The following is an 18,912-nucleotide window of genomic DNA, read 5'->3' on the forward strand; positions in this document are numbered from 1 at the left end:
GCAGGCCAACAGGCCACGTGCCCCGAAGGTGCAGTGCAAAAAGGAGAGGGCCCACCGTGTTCCAAGCCTTTTACTTACTCCCAAAGTGGGGGGGTGGTTACATAGTCTGATTGGCAGGTGGGTATACATCAAGTAAGGGCATGGGATCACACAGAAGGCATGGTCTCCAGCTTACAAATCTAATTGATTTTATCCTATCTGCCTGCCTCGGAGACTCCAGACCTTAATCTTCAGGGATGCTTAAAGGCATAGAATCACCATAGCTTCTACAGCTGCTTTCTGCTTATTAAGTGTGTTATTATGTATAATCTTGATAAGAAATAAGCACTGTGAGTATTTTTCCCAGCATGTGCCTTACTTATTTGTTTGAAAGTCAGTTTATTTGAGAGAGAGAGAGAGAGAGAGAGGGAGGGTGAGAGAGAGAGAGAGAGAGATGGGGGAGAGAGAGACATAGAGAGAGATGGGAGGGAGGGAGGGAGAGAGAGATGGGTAGAGAGAAAGAGAGAGACATAGAGAGAGATGGGAGGGCGAGAGAGAGAAATAGAGAGAGATGGGGAGAGAAAGACATAGAGAGAGATGGGAGGGAGGGAGAGAGAGATGGGGAGAGAGAGAGAAAGAGAGACATAGAGAGAGATGGGGAGAGAGAGAGAAAGAGAGAGAGACAGAGAGAGAGATGGGAGGGCGAGAGAGATAGAGATGGGGAGAGAGACATAGAGAGATGGGAGGGAGGGAGAGAGAGATGGGGAGAGAGAGAAAGAGAGACATAGAGAGAGATGGGAGGGAGGGAGAGAGAGATGGGGAGAGAGAGAGAGAGACATAGAGAGAGATGGGAGGGCGAGAGAGAGAGAGAGAGAGAGACATAGAGAGAGATGGGAGGGCAAGAGAGAGAGAGATGGGAGAGACAGAGAGAGAGATGGGAGGGATGGAGGGAAGGAGAGAGAGAGAGAATGTTTCCCATCTTCTGGCTCACCCCCCAGATGCCCACAATAGCCTGGGTTAGGGCAATGCCAGGAGCCGGGAACTCAACCTGGATCTTGCATATCAGTGGCAAGGGGCCCAAGACATCACTCCTGCCTCCCAGGGCGCACACCAACAGGAAGCTGGAACTGGGAATGGAGTCAGGACTCTCCGACTCATGCACTGATCGGAGACACAGGCACCCATGGTTACCTTCACCACTGCACCAAATTCCTGCCCTGTCCATTTGTTTTCTTGAGCTTAAGTTTTAAGTTAAATTAAATCCAATTTATCATTTTTAAACTTTCATTATTAGTAGTTTCTTGTATCCAGTCCAAAAATGGTACTGCCTACCTTGAGATATTCTCTTATGTTGTACTCAGCACCTTTAATGGAGCAGAGAGTTGCATGTGAAGAAAGACAGTCTCATAAATCCATTAGAGAAACGCACATAAGAAAGTAGACAGACTACAGACCAGAGAAAAATATTCACAGTATAAATATCTGAAAAAGGAATTGTATCCAGAATCATGAAGGCCTACAAGTCAACATCAAACAACGCCGTGATGAAAATGGGTGAGAGAAGATATACAATTTGTCCATCACTGGTTCATCTCTATCGCTATCATCACCATTGAGTAAACGCCAACTAAAATCACACCGAGGCCTCACTTCAAACCTACCATCTACTACATTTGTTAAAATCAATAACAGTGGAACAACTAGAAACTCTTGCACAATGCTTTTGGGAGTAGAAAATGATACACTTTGGAAACCCGGTTGACAGTTTCACAAAATTAAAACATGTAACTCACATACATCCCAAGTATTTAATTCCTAGGCATTTGCCTGCAAGAAACCAAAATATATGTTCAGGGGCAGTGAGGATGCCACCCGTGGCACCAACATCCCATAACTGACAGCCTGGGTTCAATCCCCGACTCCATTTCTTTATTTTCTTTTCTTTTCTTTTCTTTTTTTTTTTTTTTTTTTTGACAGGCAGAGTGGACAGTGAGAGAGAGAGAGACAGAGAGAAAGGTCTTCCTTTGCCATTGGTTCACCCTCCAATGGCTGCCGCGGCTGGCATGCCACGGCCGGCACACTGCGCTGATCCGAAGCCAGGAGCCAGGTGCTTCTCCTGGTCTCCCATGGGGTGCAGGGCCCAAGCATTTGGGCCATCCTCCACTGCACTCCCTGGCCACAGCAGAGAGCTGGCCTGGAAGAGGAGAAACCAGGACAGAATCCGGTGCCCCGACCGGTACTAGAACCCGGAGTGCCGGCACCACAGGCGGAGGATTAGCCTAGTGAGCCATGGCGCTGGCCCGACTCCACTTCTGACTCCAGCTTCCTGCTAATAACATGCTTGGTGGTAGCAGCTGATGGCTCAAGTACTTGGGTCCTGGCCATCCACCTGGAAGACCAGATTGAATTTGTGGCTCCTAGGTCCAGCCTGGTCCAGTCTGGCCATTGTGGGCATTTGAGGAGTAAACCAGCAGATGGTTAAGTCTTTCTCTGTCTGTCCATCCCTATGCCTTTCAAATAAAATGAAAATAAATAAGAAATAATGTTCACGTGTTGGAAAAGGACTTCTACATGAGTGCACACACAGCTGCAAACTGTAAGCAATCCAGTATCCCTCATCAGGAAACGAGGAAGTCAGTGTTCATAAATTCCCACAATGCAATACTCCTCAACAAGTAGAAGGAATGAGTCGGCGCTGCAGACAACCACAGCCCAGAAGAATCTCAACAGTACTGCAGCTGAAAGGAGCTGGATGCAATGGAGTCTACAAGAGAGGATGATGCCACTGGTGTGAAATTCTAGAAAATGAATAACTGATCTACAATGATAGAAAACAGATAGAAAACGGTTGCATGGGATGGGAGATGGGGTGGGCATGGAGTGGGAACTAACGGGAAAAGGACAAAAGACTTTACTGCTGAAATTGTCAACATCGTGTTTTGGGAGGTGACTGTAAGAGTGTATAGAACTTAAAACTAATCAGATTGAAGGCCGGCACCGTGGCTCACTAGGCTAATCCTCCGCCTGCGGTGCCGGCACACCGGGTTCTAGTCCGGTCGGGGCACTGGATTCTGTCCCGGTTGCCCCTCTTCCAGGCCAGCTCTCTGCTGTGGCCCGGGAAGGCAGTGGAGGATGCCCCAAGTGCTTGGGCCCTGCACCCATGGGAGACCCGGAGAAGCACCTGGCTCCTGGCTTCGGATCAGTGCAGTGCGCCGGCCGCAGCGGCCATTGGAGGGTGAACCAACGGCAGGAAGACCTTTCTCTCTGTCTCTCTCTCTCTCTCACGGTCCACTCTGCCTGTCAATAAATAAATAAATAAAAAATAAACTAATCAGACTGAAGATTGATAATCTGTGATGATTCTCTTAAGTTATAGGTTAATAAAACCCCATATACAATGGGGAAGGAATCAATAAGTAATATCTTCACACACATAAAAAAGACATTTTTTTAAAAAAAAAAGCATTAGCCCATAACACTACTAGAGGAGAGCAAATCTAATTAGTCAACTCTGAAGGCTGATAGACCACCAACTCATTATTTTAAAGACGTTGAAATAAAAAGAACGACTCAGGCTCGTATCCTGCTTTGTCTGACCTGAAATTCAGAGCATCCAAATAATTGAGGGGGGAATTCTGCTTTTAATGGGAGGGTCACAGCTTGTAAATGCAGAATGGATGTAGAATCTAAAGCTCACCATTGCGTAGCCTCTAATGAAATAATGGATGTAGGCAATGATCTTCGGCGACTGTTAAAACCATTAATTAGGTGAGAGGTTGATGGGGAGCTTTGTAATGGATCAATCAGGCTGACAACACCTGAACCCAGAGTTGAACCTTAACTTCACTAAAAGTGAGGCAACCAGACATTACACATGTCCTGGTGTGATGTGATGTTTAGGAAGTTTCCAGCAATATCGAATGGATTCTTGCCGAACAGGAAGAAGGAAAGAGAGGAAGAGAGGATGGTTCAAACTTCTAGATCTAATTACAGCTTAGAGAAAATGGAATCAGAGGAATTGGTGAAAGACATCAGCAGCAATCAATGTGCCAAACCCAGACTGTGCATCATTTTATAGGACAAATGACTTGGTTTATTCAACAAATAAATAACATGGAAACAATAAAGGTGAAGAGGAAATGCTATAAATTAAAATATACTGCAGAGAGCAATCAACCAAATGCAATGTGTGGGCTTAGAATTAATAAACTGATCAGAAGCCCGAATTCCACATTGGGATGCCTGGGTTCAAGTCCTGACTCTGCTTCCAATTCCAGCTTTTTTTTTTTTTAAAGGTTTATTTATTTATTTCAACGTCAGAGTTACACAGAGAGAGGAGAGGCAGAGAGAGAGAGAGAGAGAGAGAGAGAGAGGTCTTCCATCTCCTGGTCCTCTCCTCAATTGGCTGCAATGGCTGGAGTTGGGCCGATCTGAAGCCAGGAGCCAGGAGGTTCCTCCGGGTCTCCCATGCGGGTGCAGGGGCCCAAGCACCTGAAATGTAGTTTTGAGAAAACACTGGACTGGATATTGAATTTTGCTAAGTGAAATGTTATGCTGGCCATATGTTTTAAAAAGTCTTTGTACGCCGGCAACGCCGTTTGAAGTATTTATAGGTGGAATGATATGATGTCTGGGGATCTGCTTTTAAAAAGCCAAGAAGCAGTAACTCAGAAAAGCACAGCAAAATGTTGATATTTGTTAAAGCTGAATTAGTAAATTTGGAATAAGTATACTACTCTATTTTTCTCTGTGTTTCAAATTCTCCATAATAAAATGTTGAATTAAAGTAAAATAAATTAACATAAAATATAATGACTGGATTCTTCATTTCCCAATTTGTTTCACAAGGCAAAAAAAAAAAAAAGTAGGAGACAAAATCATCTAAACCCTTCATCTACTGAGGCTACAAAACCCAACAATTTGGCCAGCACCGTGGCTCACTAGGCTAATCCTCCGCCTTGCGGCGCCGGCACACCGGGTTCTACTCCCTGTCGGGGCGCCGGATTCTGTCCCGGTTGCCCCTCTTCCAGGCCAGCTCTCTGCTGTGGCCAGGGAGTGCAGTGGAGGATGGCCCAAGTGCTTGGGCCCTGCACCCCATGGGAGACCAGGAAAAGCACTTAGCTCCTGCCATCGGATCAGCGCGGTGCGCCGGCCGCGGCGGCCATTGGAGGGTGAACCAACAGCAAAGGAAGACCTTTCTCTCTGTCTCTCTATCTCACTGTCCACTCTGCCTGTCAAAAAAAAAAAAAAAAGAAAAAAGAAAAAAAAAAGAAAGCTACGTTTCAGGCAACAAGTACCCTATCCTTGGCATCCTCTGCTTCTTTCTCTCTCTCTCTCTCTCAAATATTTATTTATTTACTTATTTGAAAGACAGAGAGAAGGAGGGAGAGAGGGGAGGGAGAGAGAGAGACACAGACACAGACACAGACAGACAGACAGACAATCTCTTCCATCCACGGGTCCACTCCCCAAATGGCCACTGCAGCTGTGGGAGCCTGTAACTCCATCCCGGTCTGCCCTGTGGGTGGCTGGCGCCCAGGCACGTGGTCCATCTTCAGCTGCTTTCCAAGGTTCATGAGCAGAGAGCTGGATCAAAAGTGGGACATCTGAGAGTTGAACTGGCACTCTGATACAGGCAGCTGGCATCGTAAGTGGCAGAGGCTGAACCTGCTGTGCCACACCACCAGACCCTGGAAGGTCTCTGGTGTGGTATGTGTTGGTGTGTGTATGTATGTGTGTGAGTGTGTGTATGTGTGTATGTACCCAGGAGACTTCAAAGAGCTCATGGAAAATGTGCATTATACAAAATATGGATAGATTTCAAGATTTTTTGAATCAGATAAACTTATCTTTTAATTCCACTTCCCACAAACCCCTTGGAAGCTCCTTCTACATGCATGTGCGTTTCAGCTTTGTACATGCAAAGATACTTCAAAAAGTTCATGGAAAAAGGGAGCTTCAAAGGTGAGTTCATTGGGTGCAAACAGGTTTTCCAATCCAAACCTACACACCTTGGATTTCAAAAAGCTCATGGAAATGCGTATTACGACAAAACTGTGCGTGAGGTTCCAAAACATTTTTCACCAAAAGAAGCTTTTCTTTCAATTCCACTTTTGCATGAGTCTTTGAAGTCCCCTTGCATTATCCTGCAGCTCTTCTTTAAGAAAATGGAGGTGCATTTTTTTTTTTTTGACAGGCAGAGTGGACAGTGAGAGAGAGAGACAGAGAGAAAGGTCTTCCTTTGCCGTTGGTTCACCCTCCAATGGCCGCCGCGGCCGGCGCACAGCGCTGATCCGATGGCAGGAGCCAGGAGCCAGGTGCTTTTCCTGGTCTCCCATGGGGTGCAGGGCCCAAGCACTTGGGCCATCCTCCACTGCACTCCCTGGCCACAGCAGAGAGCTGGCCTGGAAGAGGGGCAACCGGGACAGAATCCGGCACCCCGACCGGGACTAGAACCCGGTGTGCCGGCGCCACTAGGCGGAGGATTAGCCTAGTGAGCCGCGGCGCCGGCCTGGAGGTGCATTTTAATAAAGATGGCAGTGGGCCGGGCATCTGGCCTAGCGGTTAAGGTGTTCATCTGGGGCGCCTGAATCTCATACTGGAGCATCTGGGTTTGCGTGCTGTCTGCAGCTCCTGACTTCAGTTTCTTGCTAAGGCAGCAGTGACGGCTCAAGCACCTGGGTCCTCACTGCCTAGACTGTATTCTCCGCACTTGGCTTCAGCCTGGCCCGGCCCCAGCCATGGTGGGCATTTGAGAATGAATCAGTGAGTTGGATCTCTCCCTCTCTTTGTTCTTTTTTTTTTTTTTTTTAAGATTTATTTATTTATTTGAAAGGCAGAGTGATACAGAGGGACAGAGAGCGAGAAAGAGAGCTTCCACTCATTGCTTTTCTTCCTAAAAGGCCCCCATAGCCAGGGCTGGGCCAGGCTGAAGCCAGCAAGCCCAGAAGTCCATCTGGGTCTCCCACATACGTGGCAAGAGGCCCAAGCACTTTAGCCATCCTATGCTTGTCTTCCCAGGTGCATTAGCAGGGAGCACAATTGGAAGTGGAGCAGCCAGGCATTGAACCAGTGTCCCAATATGGGTCGTCAGCATTGCAGGCAACAGCTTAACCCAATGTTCCACAATGCCAGCCTCCTGTCTCTCTCTCCCACTCTCTAACTAAATAAACAAAAATGTAAGAATGGCACGTGGCCCTGCTGCCTAATACAGGTGCTCTGTTTAAGGTAACTTCCTCCTGCTCTTTCCCCGTAGAGCAAAGCACCACTCAGCAGAGAGGTCGAGTCTGTTGTGTAGCAGTGAAAGCTGCAAGGAACGGGGTCGCTGCACGGAAATCCGCACAGGGAGGTGGCTCATCTGCCATGGCTCCCGACAGGAGCTGGTGCAGACTCACCCTCTCCTCCAGGGAGGTCCCGAACAAGCCAGCAGGTCGAACTGGATCAGAAACTTGGAAGTGCCTGCACTTGCTTGACACTGGCATAGAGAATAGAGGCATGCATGCTATAAATGTTTTTGAAAACTAAGTTCTGGGAACTGGCATTCATCAGCATCCCATATCAGAACGCTGGTTCGAGTCCCGGCTGCTCCTCTTTGGATCCAGTTCTCTCCAAATGCTCCTGGGAAAGCAGCCGATCAATTATACAAAAGATGGCTCAAGTACTTGGGCCTCTGCAAGTGACAGGGGAGGTCTGGATAGAGCTGCTGGCTTCTGGCATCAGTGTAGCCCAGACACAGCTGTGTGACCATTTGGGGAGTAAACCAGGTGACAGAAGGTCTCTTTCTCCATCTCTCTATCTCCTCTGTCACTCTGCCTTTCAGATAAATCAACAGACCGGCGCCCCGACCGGGACTAGAACCCGGTGTGCTGGCACCACAAGGTGGAGGATTAGCCTAGTGAGCCACGGCGCCGGCCCCCACTTCCTTTTTTTAAAGAAAACATTTTATTTATTTATTTGAGAGGTAGAGTTATAGACAGAGAGAGGGAGACACAGAGAGAGGTCTTCCATCTTCCATCTAAAAGGCCACAAGGAGGGTGGGCTGATCTGAATTCAGGAGCTAAGAGCTTCTTCCGGGTCTCCACGTGGGTGCAGGGGCCCAAGGACTTGGGCCATCTTCTACTGCTTTCCCAGGCCATAAACAGGGAGCTGGACTGGAAGTGGAGCAGCCGGGACTCGAACTGGCGCCCACATGGAATGCAGGTGTTGCAGGTGGAGGCTTCACCTACTGACTCCCTTTAAGAATAGCTGCCTGGGCCGGTGCCGTGGCTCACTAGGCTAATCCTCTGCCTGCGGAGCCGGCACACCAGGTTCTAGTCCCGGTCGGGGCGCCGAATTCTGTCCCGGTTGCTCCTCTTCCAGGCCAGCTCTCTGCTATGGCCAGGGAGTGCAGTGGAGGATGGCCCAAGTGCTTGGGCCCTGCACCCCATGGGAGACCAGGAGAAGCACCTGGCTCCTGGCTTCGGATCGGTGTGCGCCGGCTGTAGCAGCCATTTGGGGGGTGAACCAACGGCAAAGGAAGACCTTTCTCTCTGTTGCTCTCTCATTGTTTAACTCTACCTGTCACAAAAAAAAAAAAATAAATAAAAAAGAAAAGAAAAGAATAGCTGCCTGACGGGTCTCAGCAGGCTTGGGTGCTACCCTTTCATGCAACAGAAGACAATAACACCTATTTCTTTCCCAGCCCAGTGATCTGCTGGAGAAATCTAAAGCCATCCGATTCTACATCACTTCAAAGTTATCTCTCTGCTCCCTCTCCTTGGAGGATTTTCTTTTCTGTTAGCATTTAGACACGCTACCATCATCTGTCTTGTTAACAGTTTCTGATTAATATTACTCAGTAGCAGAAGAAAGCTTCCCACTTCTAATCTCACTTATTTCTTCCACCTTGGAAAGCACTTTTTCCCTTTATGGTATCGATCGTTTTGGTCAGAGGCAAGCACTTTCCATCCAAGCTACGGCTCCGGAGTCAACTCTGCTATTTGTCCCCTAAAGCTCAGGAAACCATTCCATCCTCCTCTAATCCCATGTCACTTCTTTACTTGTTGAAGTCAGAATTAGAAAGTCACCAAAAAAAATTCAGAAAATAGATGGCAAGATGCAAGATGGACCTAGAGTTTTCATGAAAAAAAAAAAGATACGTTCTCATATTGAAATTTTTCCCTTAAAGCATGAAGATTTTGTGTCACTTCTTATAGGTAAATTTGTGTATGTAAATGTATAGGTGTACATTACAGAAAAATTATATATGAGTAGTGACCAAAAAATTCATGGAAAATGTGTATTATGAGAAAACCATGCATGGATTTCAATATTTTTTTTGCACCAAATTGAGCTTGTCTTTTAATCCCACTTTCCACACATTTTTAGACATCCCCTTGCATGTGTATATACATACATTTACAGAAAGCTATTTTTTTTTCCAGTCGGTGGGAAAAGACTTCTTAAGAATGCACTTATTGGGGCCGGCACTGTGGCGTAGCAGGTAAAGCTGCCGCCTGCAGTGCCAGCATCCTATAGGGGCACTGGTTCGAGTCGCTGCTACTCCACTTCCAAGTCCATCCAACACCCTAATCAAGACAGGCACGGAGCAGCTGTGAGCTGAGCTGGCACAGGGAAGACAGTCAGGGAGCCATTGCCTGAAGGTGAAGTCCACTCTGCTGTTCGCACTCAGCCCGTCCATTAACCCAGACGCAGGGCGCGATTCTGGCTGGTGGCCCAGGGGCCTTGGCTGCAGGATGAGAACGTGGGACCCCTCCCTCCTGCAGGGTGGTCTTGCCTGCAGTTTCCACCATCACCACCAAGCTGTTGCGTCCCTTGCTCTGACCTTTCTGGCCAAGTCCCTGCAAAGCAAAGGAGCTCTCCTTTGTAGCATGGCAGTGAAGGTTCACAACGTTATATATTTGTAATCTGCTAAGAGGACAATTTTTTTTAAAAAAGATTTATTTATTTGAGAGACAGAGCTATGGGGGGAGGTGGAGACAGAGAAAGAAGTCTCTTCCATCCGCTCATTCACTTCCCAAATGGCTGCAAGGGCTGGAGCTGGGCCAATCTGAAGCCAGGAGCCAGGAGCTTCTTCCAGGTCTCCCATGCAGGTACAGGAGCCCAAGGACTTGGGCCATCTTCCACTGCTTTCCCAGGCCATAGCAGAGAGCTGGCTTGGAAGTGGAGCAGCCAGGACTTGAACCGGCACTCATATGCGATGCTGGCGCTGAAGGCAGAGGCTTAACCTGCTGTGGCACAGTGCTGGCCTCAAGAAGGCAGGTCTTAAATGAAACCTTCTCATCTCACCCCATGGAAATGATATAAAGGTGGTGGATGTGTTACTCAGCTCGATGGCGGTGGTGGCCATTGCACCATATAAATGTCTATCGAAGCATCCTGTTGTGCACCTTAAACAAATGCAATTTGTCTATGTCCAGGATAGCTAGCAGAGCTGCTAAAATACACATCTATGGGGTGGATGTTTGATGCAGCAGCAAGAGGCCTCTTCGGATGCTTGCATCCCATAATGAACGGCACCTGGGTTTCAATCCCGGCTCCTCTTCTGATTCCAGCTTTCGTGGGGAAGCAGCAGCTGAAGTTCAATGGCAATGGGTCCCTGCCATCCACACGGCAGGCCAGAGTCAGATCCTGGCTCCTGACTTCAGCTTGGTCCACCTCTGCTACTGTGGGCACTGGGGCAGGGGGAATGTGGTGTGAACCAGAGCAAAGATTTCTCTCTCTCTCTCTCTCTCTCTCAAGTAAACAAATAAAAATAAATCAACAAGTAAACCATGAAAGCAAAGGCCTTTGTGAGTGTGGGAGAGATGAGTATCTTTTCCCCGTGGGTCTGAATGATGAGTTCTGTTGTCACCATCTCTGTTGTCCCCAGAGCACAACTGGCAGGGACAAACCTGAAGGGCGCCCTCCTGCCCCACTAATCTCCCCACCTGCACTACCCCCCCCCCCTGCAGGGACAGTGCCCGCTCCGTCACCCTCTCCTGTCAAGGTGCTGTCTCACCCTGAAGGGGTGCCTGCCTTCTCGCCCCCTATAGAGATACTCAAATCCCTCTTGTCTTTTTTTTTTTTTTTTTTTTTTTTGGCAGGCAGGCAGAGTTAGACAGTGAGAGAGAGAGACAGAGAAAAAGGTCTTCCTTTGCCATTGGTTCACCCTCCAATGGCCGCTGCGGCCAGCACACCATGCTGATCCGATGGCAGGAGCCAGGTGCTTCTCCTGGTCTCCCATGGGGTGCAGGGCCCAAGCACTTGGGCCATTCTCCACTGCACTCCTGGGCCACAGCAGAGAGCTGGCCTGGAAGAGGGGCAACCGGGACAGAATCCGGCACCCCGACTGGGACTAGAACCCGGTGTGCCGGCGCCACAGGTGGAGGATTAGCCTAGTGAGCCGCGGCACCGGCCCCTCTTGTCTTAAAAACAACATTAAAAGCAACAAAAGCTCCATAGTCCCTAAGCAGGACCCCCTTCAGCTCCTTCCTCTCTCAGGTAAGCACTTGGAACAAATCAGGTGGATTTTGTATTATTTTCTCCTCTCATTAAGCCATTGAGCCACCCCAATCTGACTTGTCCCCCACTTCACTGCCCCTACTCATGTTAGTATTCCAGTGCACTTATTCAATCCTTCATCCAGCAAATTCTTTTTATTAAAAAAAGAACATTTATTGATATGAAAGATGAGAGAGAGAGAGAGAGAGATTGTCCATCTGCTGGTTCACCTCCCAAATGTCTGCACACTCAGGTCGGCCAGGAGCCTGGAGCTCAATCCGGATCTCTCACAGGGGTGGCAGGGACCCCAGTCATTAGGCCATCTTCTTCTGCCTTCCAAAGAGTTAGGTCAACCCTGAACAGCACACAGGAAAGTGGGATTTGCAGTCAGGGAGCAGGGTGGGGCATGGTAGACGGAAAATCACTAGCAGGGGGTTGGGCTGGACTCCAAGCAGTGGATCAGCCTACTGCGCCACCACACCCACCCCTCACCTAATAAATTCCGACTGAGCCCTGGACCACACGCAGCTGGCAGGCAAAGCTGAATGAAAGACAAATCTGTGTCCTAGAGAGCTTGTGATCTAGTGAGGGAAAAGGAAAGAAAAATAATGCACACACACACACTCACACACACTCAGACACACTCACACATGCACACACACACTCACACACACTCACATACACACACATTCACATACGCACACACATGCACACACACTCACATACTCTCACACACACACGCACACACACTCACACACATGCACGCACACTCACACCACACACACACACACACACAGACTCACACACTCACGCGTGCACACACACGCACACACACACACTCACATTCTCACACACACACACTCACACACACACTCACACACACAAGCCAAATGAATTCTATGGTCTATTAAACCTGATGAGTGCTAAGGGGAAACAAAAAAAAAAAAAAAAAAAAAAAAAAAAAAAAAAACAAGGAGGAAAGCACAAGGAGCAATGGGAAGATGGGATTGGGGCTGAAATGCACATATTTGCAGGACACAGATGCACAGGCCCAGCCCTTCAATTCAGTTAAAAACTCACGGGTGACAAACACATCAGCTAAGGTCTGAGGCTTTGCGATTGCTTAGCTTGTGGGAGAAGTCCTATGCGATTTCCACTGTGGAAAGCAGGAATCTGAGAGGGAGGGATTTTAGGACCCAGGGGAGATCCCTAATGCCAGGACATTCATTTCATTCCCACAGAGACATCAAGAGTAGAAGGGGCAATGCATGAAGTGTGTATACCTTACATAAAAGGTTTCTGGGGAAAAATAAAATAAAATAACAAATCTTTTCAAAACAGAAAAAAAATTTAAAAAAAGAGTAGATGCGGGCCAAACAAGTGCCTTAAAAGTATTGGAAAGTTAGTGATAAACGTAAATTAGACACAGCAGATGCAATCCATAGGGAGTAGGGGTTTGATACCGGGGACCTGCCTGAGCAGAATAAAAATGAGACTGCAATAGAACAGCATTGAACTTGAACCCTTACTGTCCATTCTGTCCCCAGCTGTTTCCAACAAGGCTGCTTCCCAGGGGCTCAAGTATGCACTAGTCCTGGACCAGAGATTGCATGCAGCCGGGTCACCTCCCAGCATCTTCACAGGCATGGAAGATGCGCCAGACAGGAGAAGCAAGTTCACTGCTAAGTGGTCACCGGGGCTGCAGCAAAGACTTCATTGACACTTGTTAAGCACAAAGAGGCAGACTTCGCTCAGGGCCATCGTGACGGGTGTGTTGAGACTACAGCAGTAGGTATAGGGATCATGGCTATGGCGGGGTTTCACAGTGAAGGAGACAGACTGCATTACAGTTGGAATAAGGCATGGACAAGTGGAATGCAGTCATGGAACAGGGTAGGGGGTGGCAGATGGAAAGACTAAGAGGAAGCATGAACGGTAAGGAGGACTCTGGTTCTTTTTTTTTTTTTTTTTTTTGACAGGCAGAGTTAGACAGAGAGAGAGACAGACAGACAGAGAGAAAGGTCTTCCTTCCGTTGATTCACGGCCCAAATGGCTGCTACGGCCAGCGCTGCGCCGAGCCAAAGCCAGAAGCCAGGTGCTTCCTCCTGGTCTCCCATGTAGGTGCAGGGCCCAAGGACTTGGACCATCCTCCACTGCCCTCCTGGGCTACAGCAGAGAGCTAGATTGAAAGAGGAGCAACTGGGACAGAACTGGCGCCCCGACCGGGACTAGAAGACGGGGTGCTGGCGCAGCAGGTGGAGGATTAGCCTAGTGAGCCGCGGCGCTGGCCAGGACTCTGGTTCTAGGGATTCTTGCTGAAGACAGGCCCGGGTGGCCAGATATTACCTGGGAGAGGGAGATGAGGAGGTATCACGGGGGCGTGGTTCCTTGCTCAACTGGCTTAGCTGGGTTCTTACAGACTGGATCTCTTAAGGAAAAGTGCCGATGAGCGGACTGGAAGAGACCCTCACTAAAATGTGGTCTAGCAGAGAATCTGTGTCACCACGTGGTAAAGGAGTCCTCTGTCTCTTTTGCTGGGTTAACACTGATCACCCTCTGATGAAGACGTTGCAATGCACCAGTGGTTTCCAACTTTTGTTTGTTTACAATGGAATACTTTTTTTTTTTTGGAATAAAAATCTTAATCAGAATCCATAGCTGACTTGGGTGGGGGCCCCCCTATCAGCCCCTCTGCTCTCCCTGGCTCCCCCATCCCATCAACCACCTGCCCAAAGCATGTATGGGAAAATGGTGAGCCCCCCCACCCCCGGAACATGGTACTTCCCCCGAAGTCTGGCTCCACAGGATTCTCTGATGTCGATGAACCATTAAAATGTGCAGGATAGAAATATTAATTTCAGGAGGTCACTTACTTCAGGAAAAGTTTAAGGCCAGAACAAAAACTGGATGTGAGTAGGAACCGGGCTCTCCGGCTCACGTGCCGAGTAGGCCACCCAGGCGAGAAACACAAGTGCCAGTCTTCACAGAGCAAAAGGCCCAGGTTCCCCCTTATAGGATGAGTGACAGCCCTGCTGGGACGCCCTCCCAGGACTGGTGGAGGAGCAGAGGAATCTGCCACTCATCTGCTTTAAAAAGCCTTAAATACACCCTACGGATGACCACGCAGCTCTGTGCACTAACACGAATAAGCCAAGAGGCAGGGCTGCCATGCCACACACCTTGATGCCAAGTTCAATGTTCTCTCCTCCGTACACATCCATCCCAGGATCCAGGAGACCGATCTCCCCGAAGAACTTCCTGTTGACCACGAACGAGCAGCCAATCATGGCAGGTGTCCTGTGGGAGAGAGGAAGAAGTTGAGCTGTGGTACCTGAAACCCCAGAAGCTCTTTTGCAGGCGCCACGGTCACAGGCACTGGATTCTGCTTTAGCAGCTCAGGTTACTTCCCTGCAGGCCCTCAGCCCCACGGCCCCCTCTCTAGGAGGCTACCTTTTAGCTGCAAAAGAAAACCACTGGGGTCCCAGAAATGCCAAGGGATGAGCCTCTTTGTAGATTGCCTGATGAGGACTGGTCTCAGGCGTTGCTAGGGTCTGTACACGTGGGAGGTGACCCTCACTGCACTCTGGTGGCAGCTGAGGGACAGGATAGGGGTCCACGGCAGTCTCAAAGAAGTGCAGAGGTGGGAAATAAGATGCATCCGTTGCATACCCCAGAGAGAAGAGATTCAGCATGAAGGGAAGCCAGCAGGGGGAATAACAGAAACAAAGGCTCAGTCTTGACACGATAAAGGGAGAAGGGGATCAGGGTGCTTTGCTACTGCACGGGGAGACTCAGAGGCAAAAGGATCCGCAAAAGGATCACTCACCCCCCACCCCCACCCCCACCCATGGAGAGTGGGGCTGGGCGGGAGACAGGAGAAGACGCCAAGTCTGTGTTTTACCTCTGTGTAAACTGATACCCTTAATGGCTTCTTCTTGGGTCGGCTCAGGGTACAAGGTGACTCCATGACAATCAGAGACAAAAGCCAAGGGGAGCAACATGACACGTGGGTGGACATGCAGGGATGGATGGAAATGCCGCATTAATCCACCAAGTTCATTGTCATTCTGTGTGCTACATGGGAGCGTGCACCGCTCATGCTGGATGCTAGAGAGACTTTACTACCTGTTGTATTACAGCACGCGCTACAGTGGAGTATCAACAAACCATTTACTGTGCCCTTCTTCCTGTTTCTAGATTTTTAAGGTGTAGGAATCACTGTGAAAAATTCAGCAAATATTTTCTCAGTAGCTACTATGAATTTTGTTGGTACTGGAGAAGATACAGGAATACAAGACATACTTCGGTCAAGTGACTAAGAGTGAATAGAATATTATTATTGTTGTTGTTGTTGTTATTATAATCATTTATTGAGCAAAGCACTTTTCACACAGTGCCTCATGTCAGCACAGCCCAAAGCCCCATGATGGGAGCTTGCATCTTGATGGGTCAGTCTTTGTTGACTTGGATGGTGTTAGATTTGGTTTTGAGTCCTGGGAGCTGGAGACGATGACATACGCTGTTCCCTCCTCCTACTTGGGCTCCAGAGTAACTTCAGAGCTGCATCACACAGCCAGAAGGGGCCAAAGACAGGAAGATTCATTCCTGGAGAGCTAAGCCAGCGTCTGCCCAAGCTACGGAAGCACATTAGTCATACTCCTGCTTGGGGCAGAGAGCAACACTCCAGGGTTCAGTGGAGTTTGCAGAGAGAGAGAGAGAGAGAGAGAGAGGACTGGGCAGCGGGGGAGGGCCTGGTGCTAACTCTGCTTTTTAGAGTAATTGTAAGCACAACAAGAGATGCTGCTAAGGCAGAACACCCTCCACAAAGCCTGTGCCTGGGGCATGAAGACATCCAATGGTGACAAGCATGTGTGATTAAGACTCTGTTCCCAGACTCTGCTTTCTAATCCCTCCAAGGCAAGCAGAACAGGGAATATCAAGCACCAAAAACTCCCAGGGTTCCCCAGAGACGGATCCAGCATCCACTTGCATCAGTATCATGCTGGTAGCTCCTTAGATCCTGCAGATTCCAGGGCAGGAGTATGGCACAGCAGTGAGACACCGCTTAGGACATTCAAGTACCTGGGTTCAACTCTGCTCCGCAATCCAGCTCCCTGATAAGAGTGCATGGGAGGAAGGAGGGGAAGGCAGCAGGTGATGGCCCAAGTAGTTGAGTCCCTGTCACCCACATGGGAGATGTGAGTGAGTTCCCAGTTTGGGGCTTGGGCCTAACCCAGGCCTGGCTATTGAGGACATTTGGGGAATGAACTAGGAGATAAGAGGTCTCTGTCTCTGTCTCTCTCTCTCTCTCTGTCCCTGCTCTGCCCCCCAAAATGGAAATACAGATTCCTGCTTCCCACTCAGGATCAGGGTGTTGGATGCACAGAGCTGGGACCCAGGGGATCGGAGTTCGTGCCAGCAGAACCATCCTGGGGCGGCTTCTCGCTCGCTGCGTCAAGTCCCTCCTTGAGAGCAGAGAAGTCATCCCTGTAATTGCTTGTTGTATTCCCAGGAGCTGGTGGCTTGCATGACACAGAGCAGCAGGCGCTTGCTAAATACTGCTGAATAAATGAATGAATGATGTCTCAGGGACCCAGCGGGAGGCAGCTGGGGCTGGAGGAGGGAGAGGAGGAGGAAGAGCTAGAGACAGGAAGGAGAGGGTGAGACAGGGACGAGGCCGGGAGGAGGGAAGGGAGGAGGGGAGGCAAGGATCCCCAGCTGCTCCCTGTCTCTGCCAAGGGGAGAAGACAGGCTGCTCCCTCCTTCCCAGGCCCCCTCAACGTGCCCTTCAAATGACATCTTTCCGTGTCAAGCGGTCTGATTTTAACACAACTCAGTTGTGTCCGGGTGCTGTTTTCCAGTTGTGGGTGGGGAGAAGAGAAGCCCTCACCAGCTGACTTGCCCTCCGCCCCCAATCTGTGCCCTGCCAGGCACAGCTCCGCATAGCACCTCCAGCCAGCATCCATATCAGAAGTCCTGGGAATGCTCACCATAGAATTGCAAGGACCCCTTCGGAGGACTTCCTCATTAAAGCCAGGCCAGGCCAGGACTGGCAGCTGGCACGAGGAGGTCACGAGAGGCCACTGGTGGCAAGCCACGCCTCTGCCTGCATCCTGCATGGGCTGTCAGAAGCCCAAGAGTACGGATGCTCTGCAGTATCAGAGACGTCGAAGGAATGATTATCGCTGTTGTGACCCTAAAGGTCAGGCTCCACAGTGCCAGGAAGAACCTGACAGTGACCGGGGAAAAGAGAGAAGAGACTGTGGCCGGCCGGCGTGGAGGTGCAGTGACACCTGCGCCCCGTATCAGAGTGACAGTTCCAGTCCCAGCTGCCTGGCTTCCAATGCTGCTCCCTGCTAATGCGCCTGGGAAGGCAGTGGAAGACGGCCCAAGTGCTTGGGTCCCTGCACCCATAGGGGAGACCCAGCTGGAGTTCCTGGCTCAGGACTTCAGCTTGGCCCAGCCTCAGCTGTTGTGGCCATTTAGGGAGTGAACTAGCAGATGGAAGCTCTCTCTCTCTTTCTCTCTCTGTAACTTTGTCTTTCAAATAAATACATCTTTATTAAAAAAAAAAAAAAAAGAAAGAAAAAGAAAGGAGAGGTGAGAACTGTCCGCAGGAGGAGGTCTCAGGAGGTGGCTTCCCTTTGGAACAGAGGCAGTGTGGCCCCACATGGGTTCCAAGGCGTCCCCAGCACCTGCCCAGCCGTGCGAGCCACAGCTGATGGCACTTTGGCGCCGATGAGATGTGAGCACGTGAGCCTACAGCCTCCTTTATCAAACTCCACTGCGCTCGCCACCATTCGTGCAAACGTTTCCATTTGAGATCATTCAAAAATGATCATCGTATTAAGGGACCTGCCAAAGTCTAATAGCTCTATTACAGAGGAGAAGAACAGAAATTAAAAATAATCACATTCATTGTTGCCGTTACAGAAAATACAAGCAACCTACACACACACACAATAGTGCCAGCTGAGACAGAGAATGATGAGCTAAGGAAGACAGAGAGAGTGAGGAGGGGGCTGGTGCCCCAGGAATTCCCACTGGGACAGGAGAGCTAGCTCTGTGCCAAGCCACCCCCTGCACAGATGACAAAGGCCCATCTGTGTTCTAGATTTCACCACCCCCCCAACCCTGCCATGGATTCGTATTCTCTGAGCTAAGTGCACCTCCTTGCTGGCACCCCTGCCCTCTCGCTTCCACTCCAGCCAGCAACCTGTGCCTTCCCCGGCCTGGCTGCTGCTCCTTCTCGGCCTAGGCATTGTCCGTGGAAATGTGTGCCAAGTTAGGCCTCGCACTTCGTTTTCCAGAAATGCCCTCCAAGAGACCCCATCCATCATCAACCCACATCTTGTCTGCCCTTGAAACAAATGTCTTTAGAAAAACAAAGCATTATGGCAAAAAAAAAAGAGAAAATATGAGAAAATCAACCTCAGTTAAAATAAAACCAAG

General features: G+C 49.4%; 1 protein-coding gene across 1 annotated transcript in view; it reads right to left on the bottom strand.

The window, feature by feature from the left end:
• Positions 1–18,912, bottom strand: part of GALNT17 (polypeptide N-acetylgalactosaminyltransferase 17) — a 505,081-nt gene that overhangs the window by 110,843 nt on the left and 375,326 nt on the right. The window contains exon 6 of the mRNA XM_008257969.3: positions 14,640–14,757. Coding sequence (XP_008256191.1) covers positions 14,640–14,757 — 118 coding nt within the window. The remainder of the gene's footprint in view (positions 1–14,639; positions 14,758–18,912) is intronic.

This window comes from Oryctolagus cuniculus, chromosome 19 (genome assembly GCF_964237555.1).
Source record: "Oryctolagus cuniculus chromosome 19, mOryCun1.1, whole genome shotgun sequence".
Classification (NCBI taxonomy): Eukaryota; Metazoa; Chordata; class Mammalia; order Lagomorpha; family Leporidae; genus Oryctolagus; species Oryctolagus cuniculus.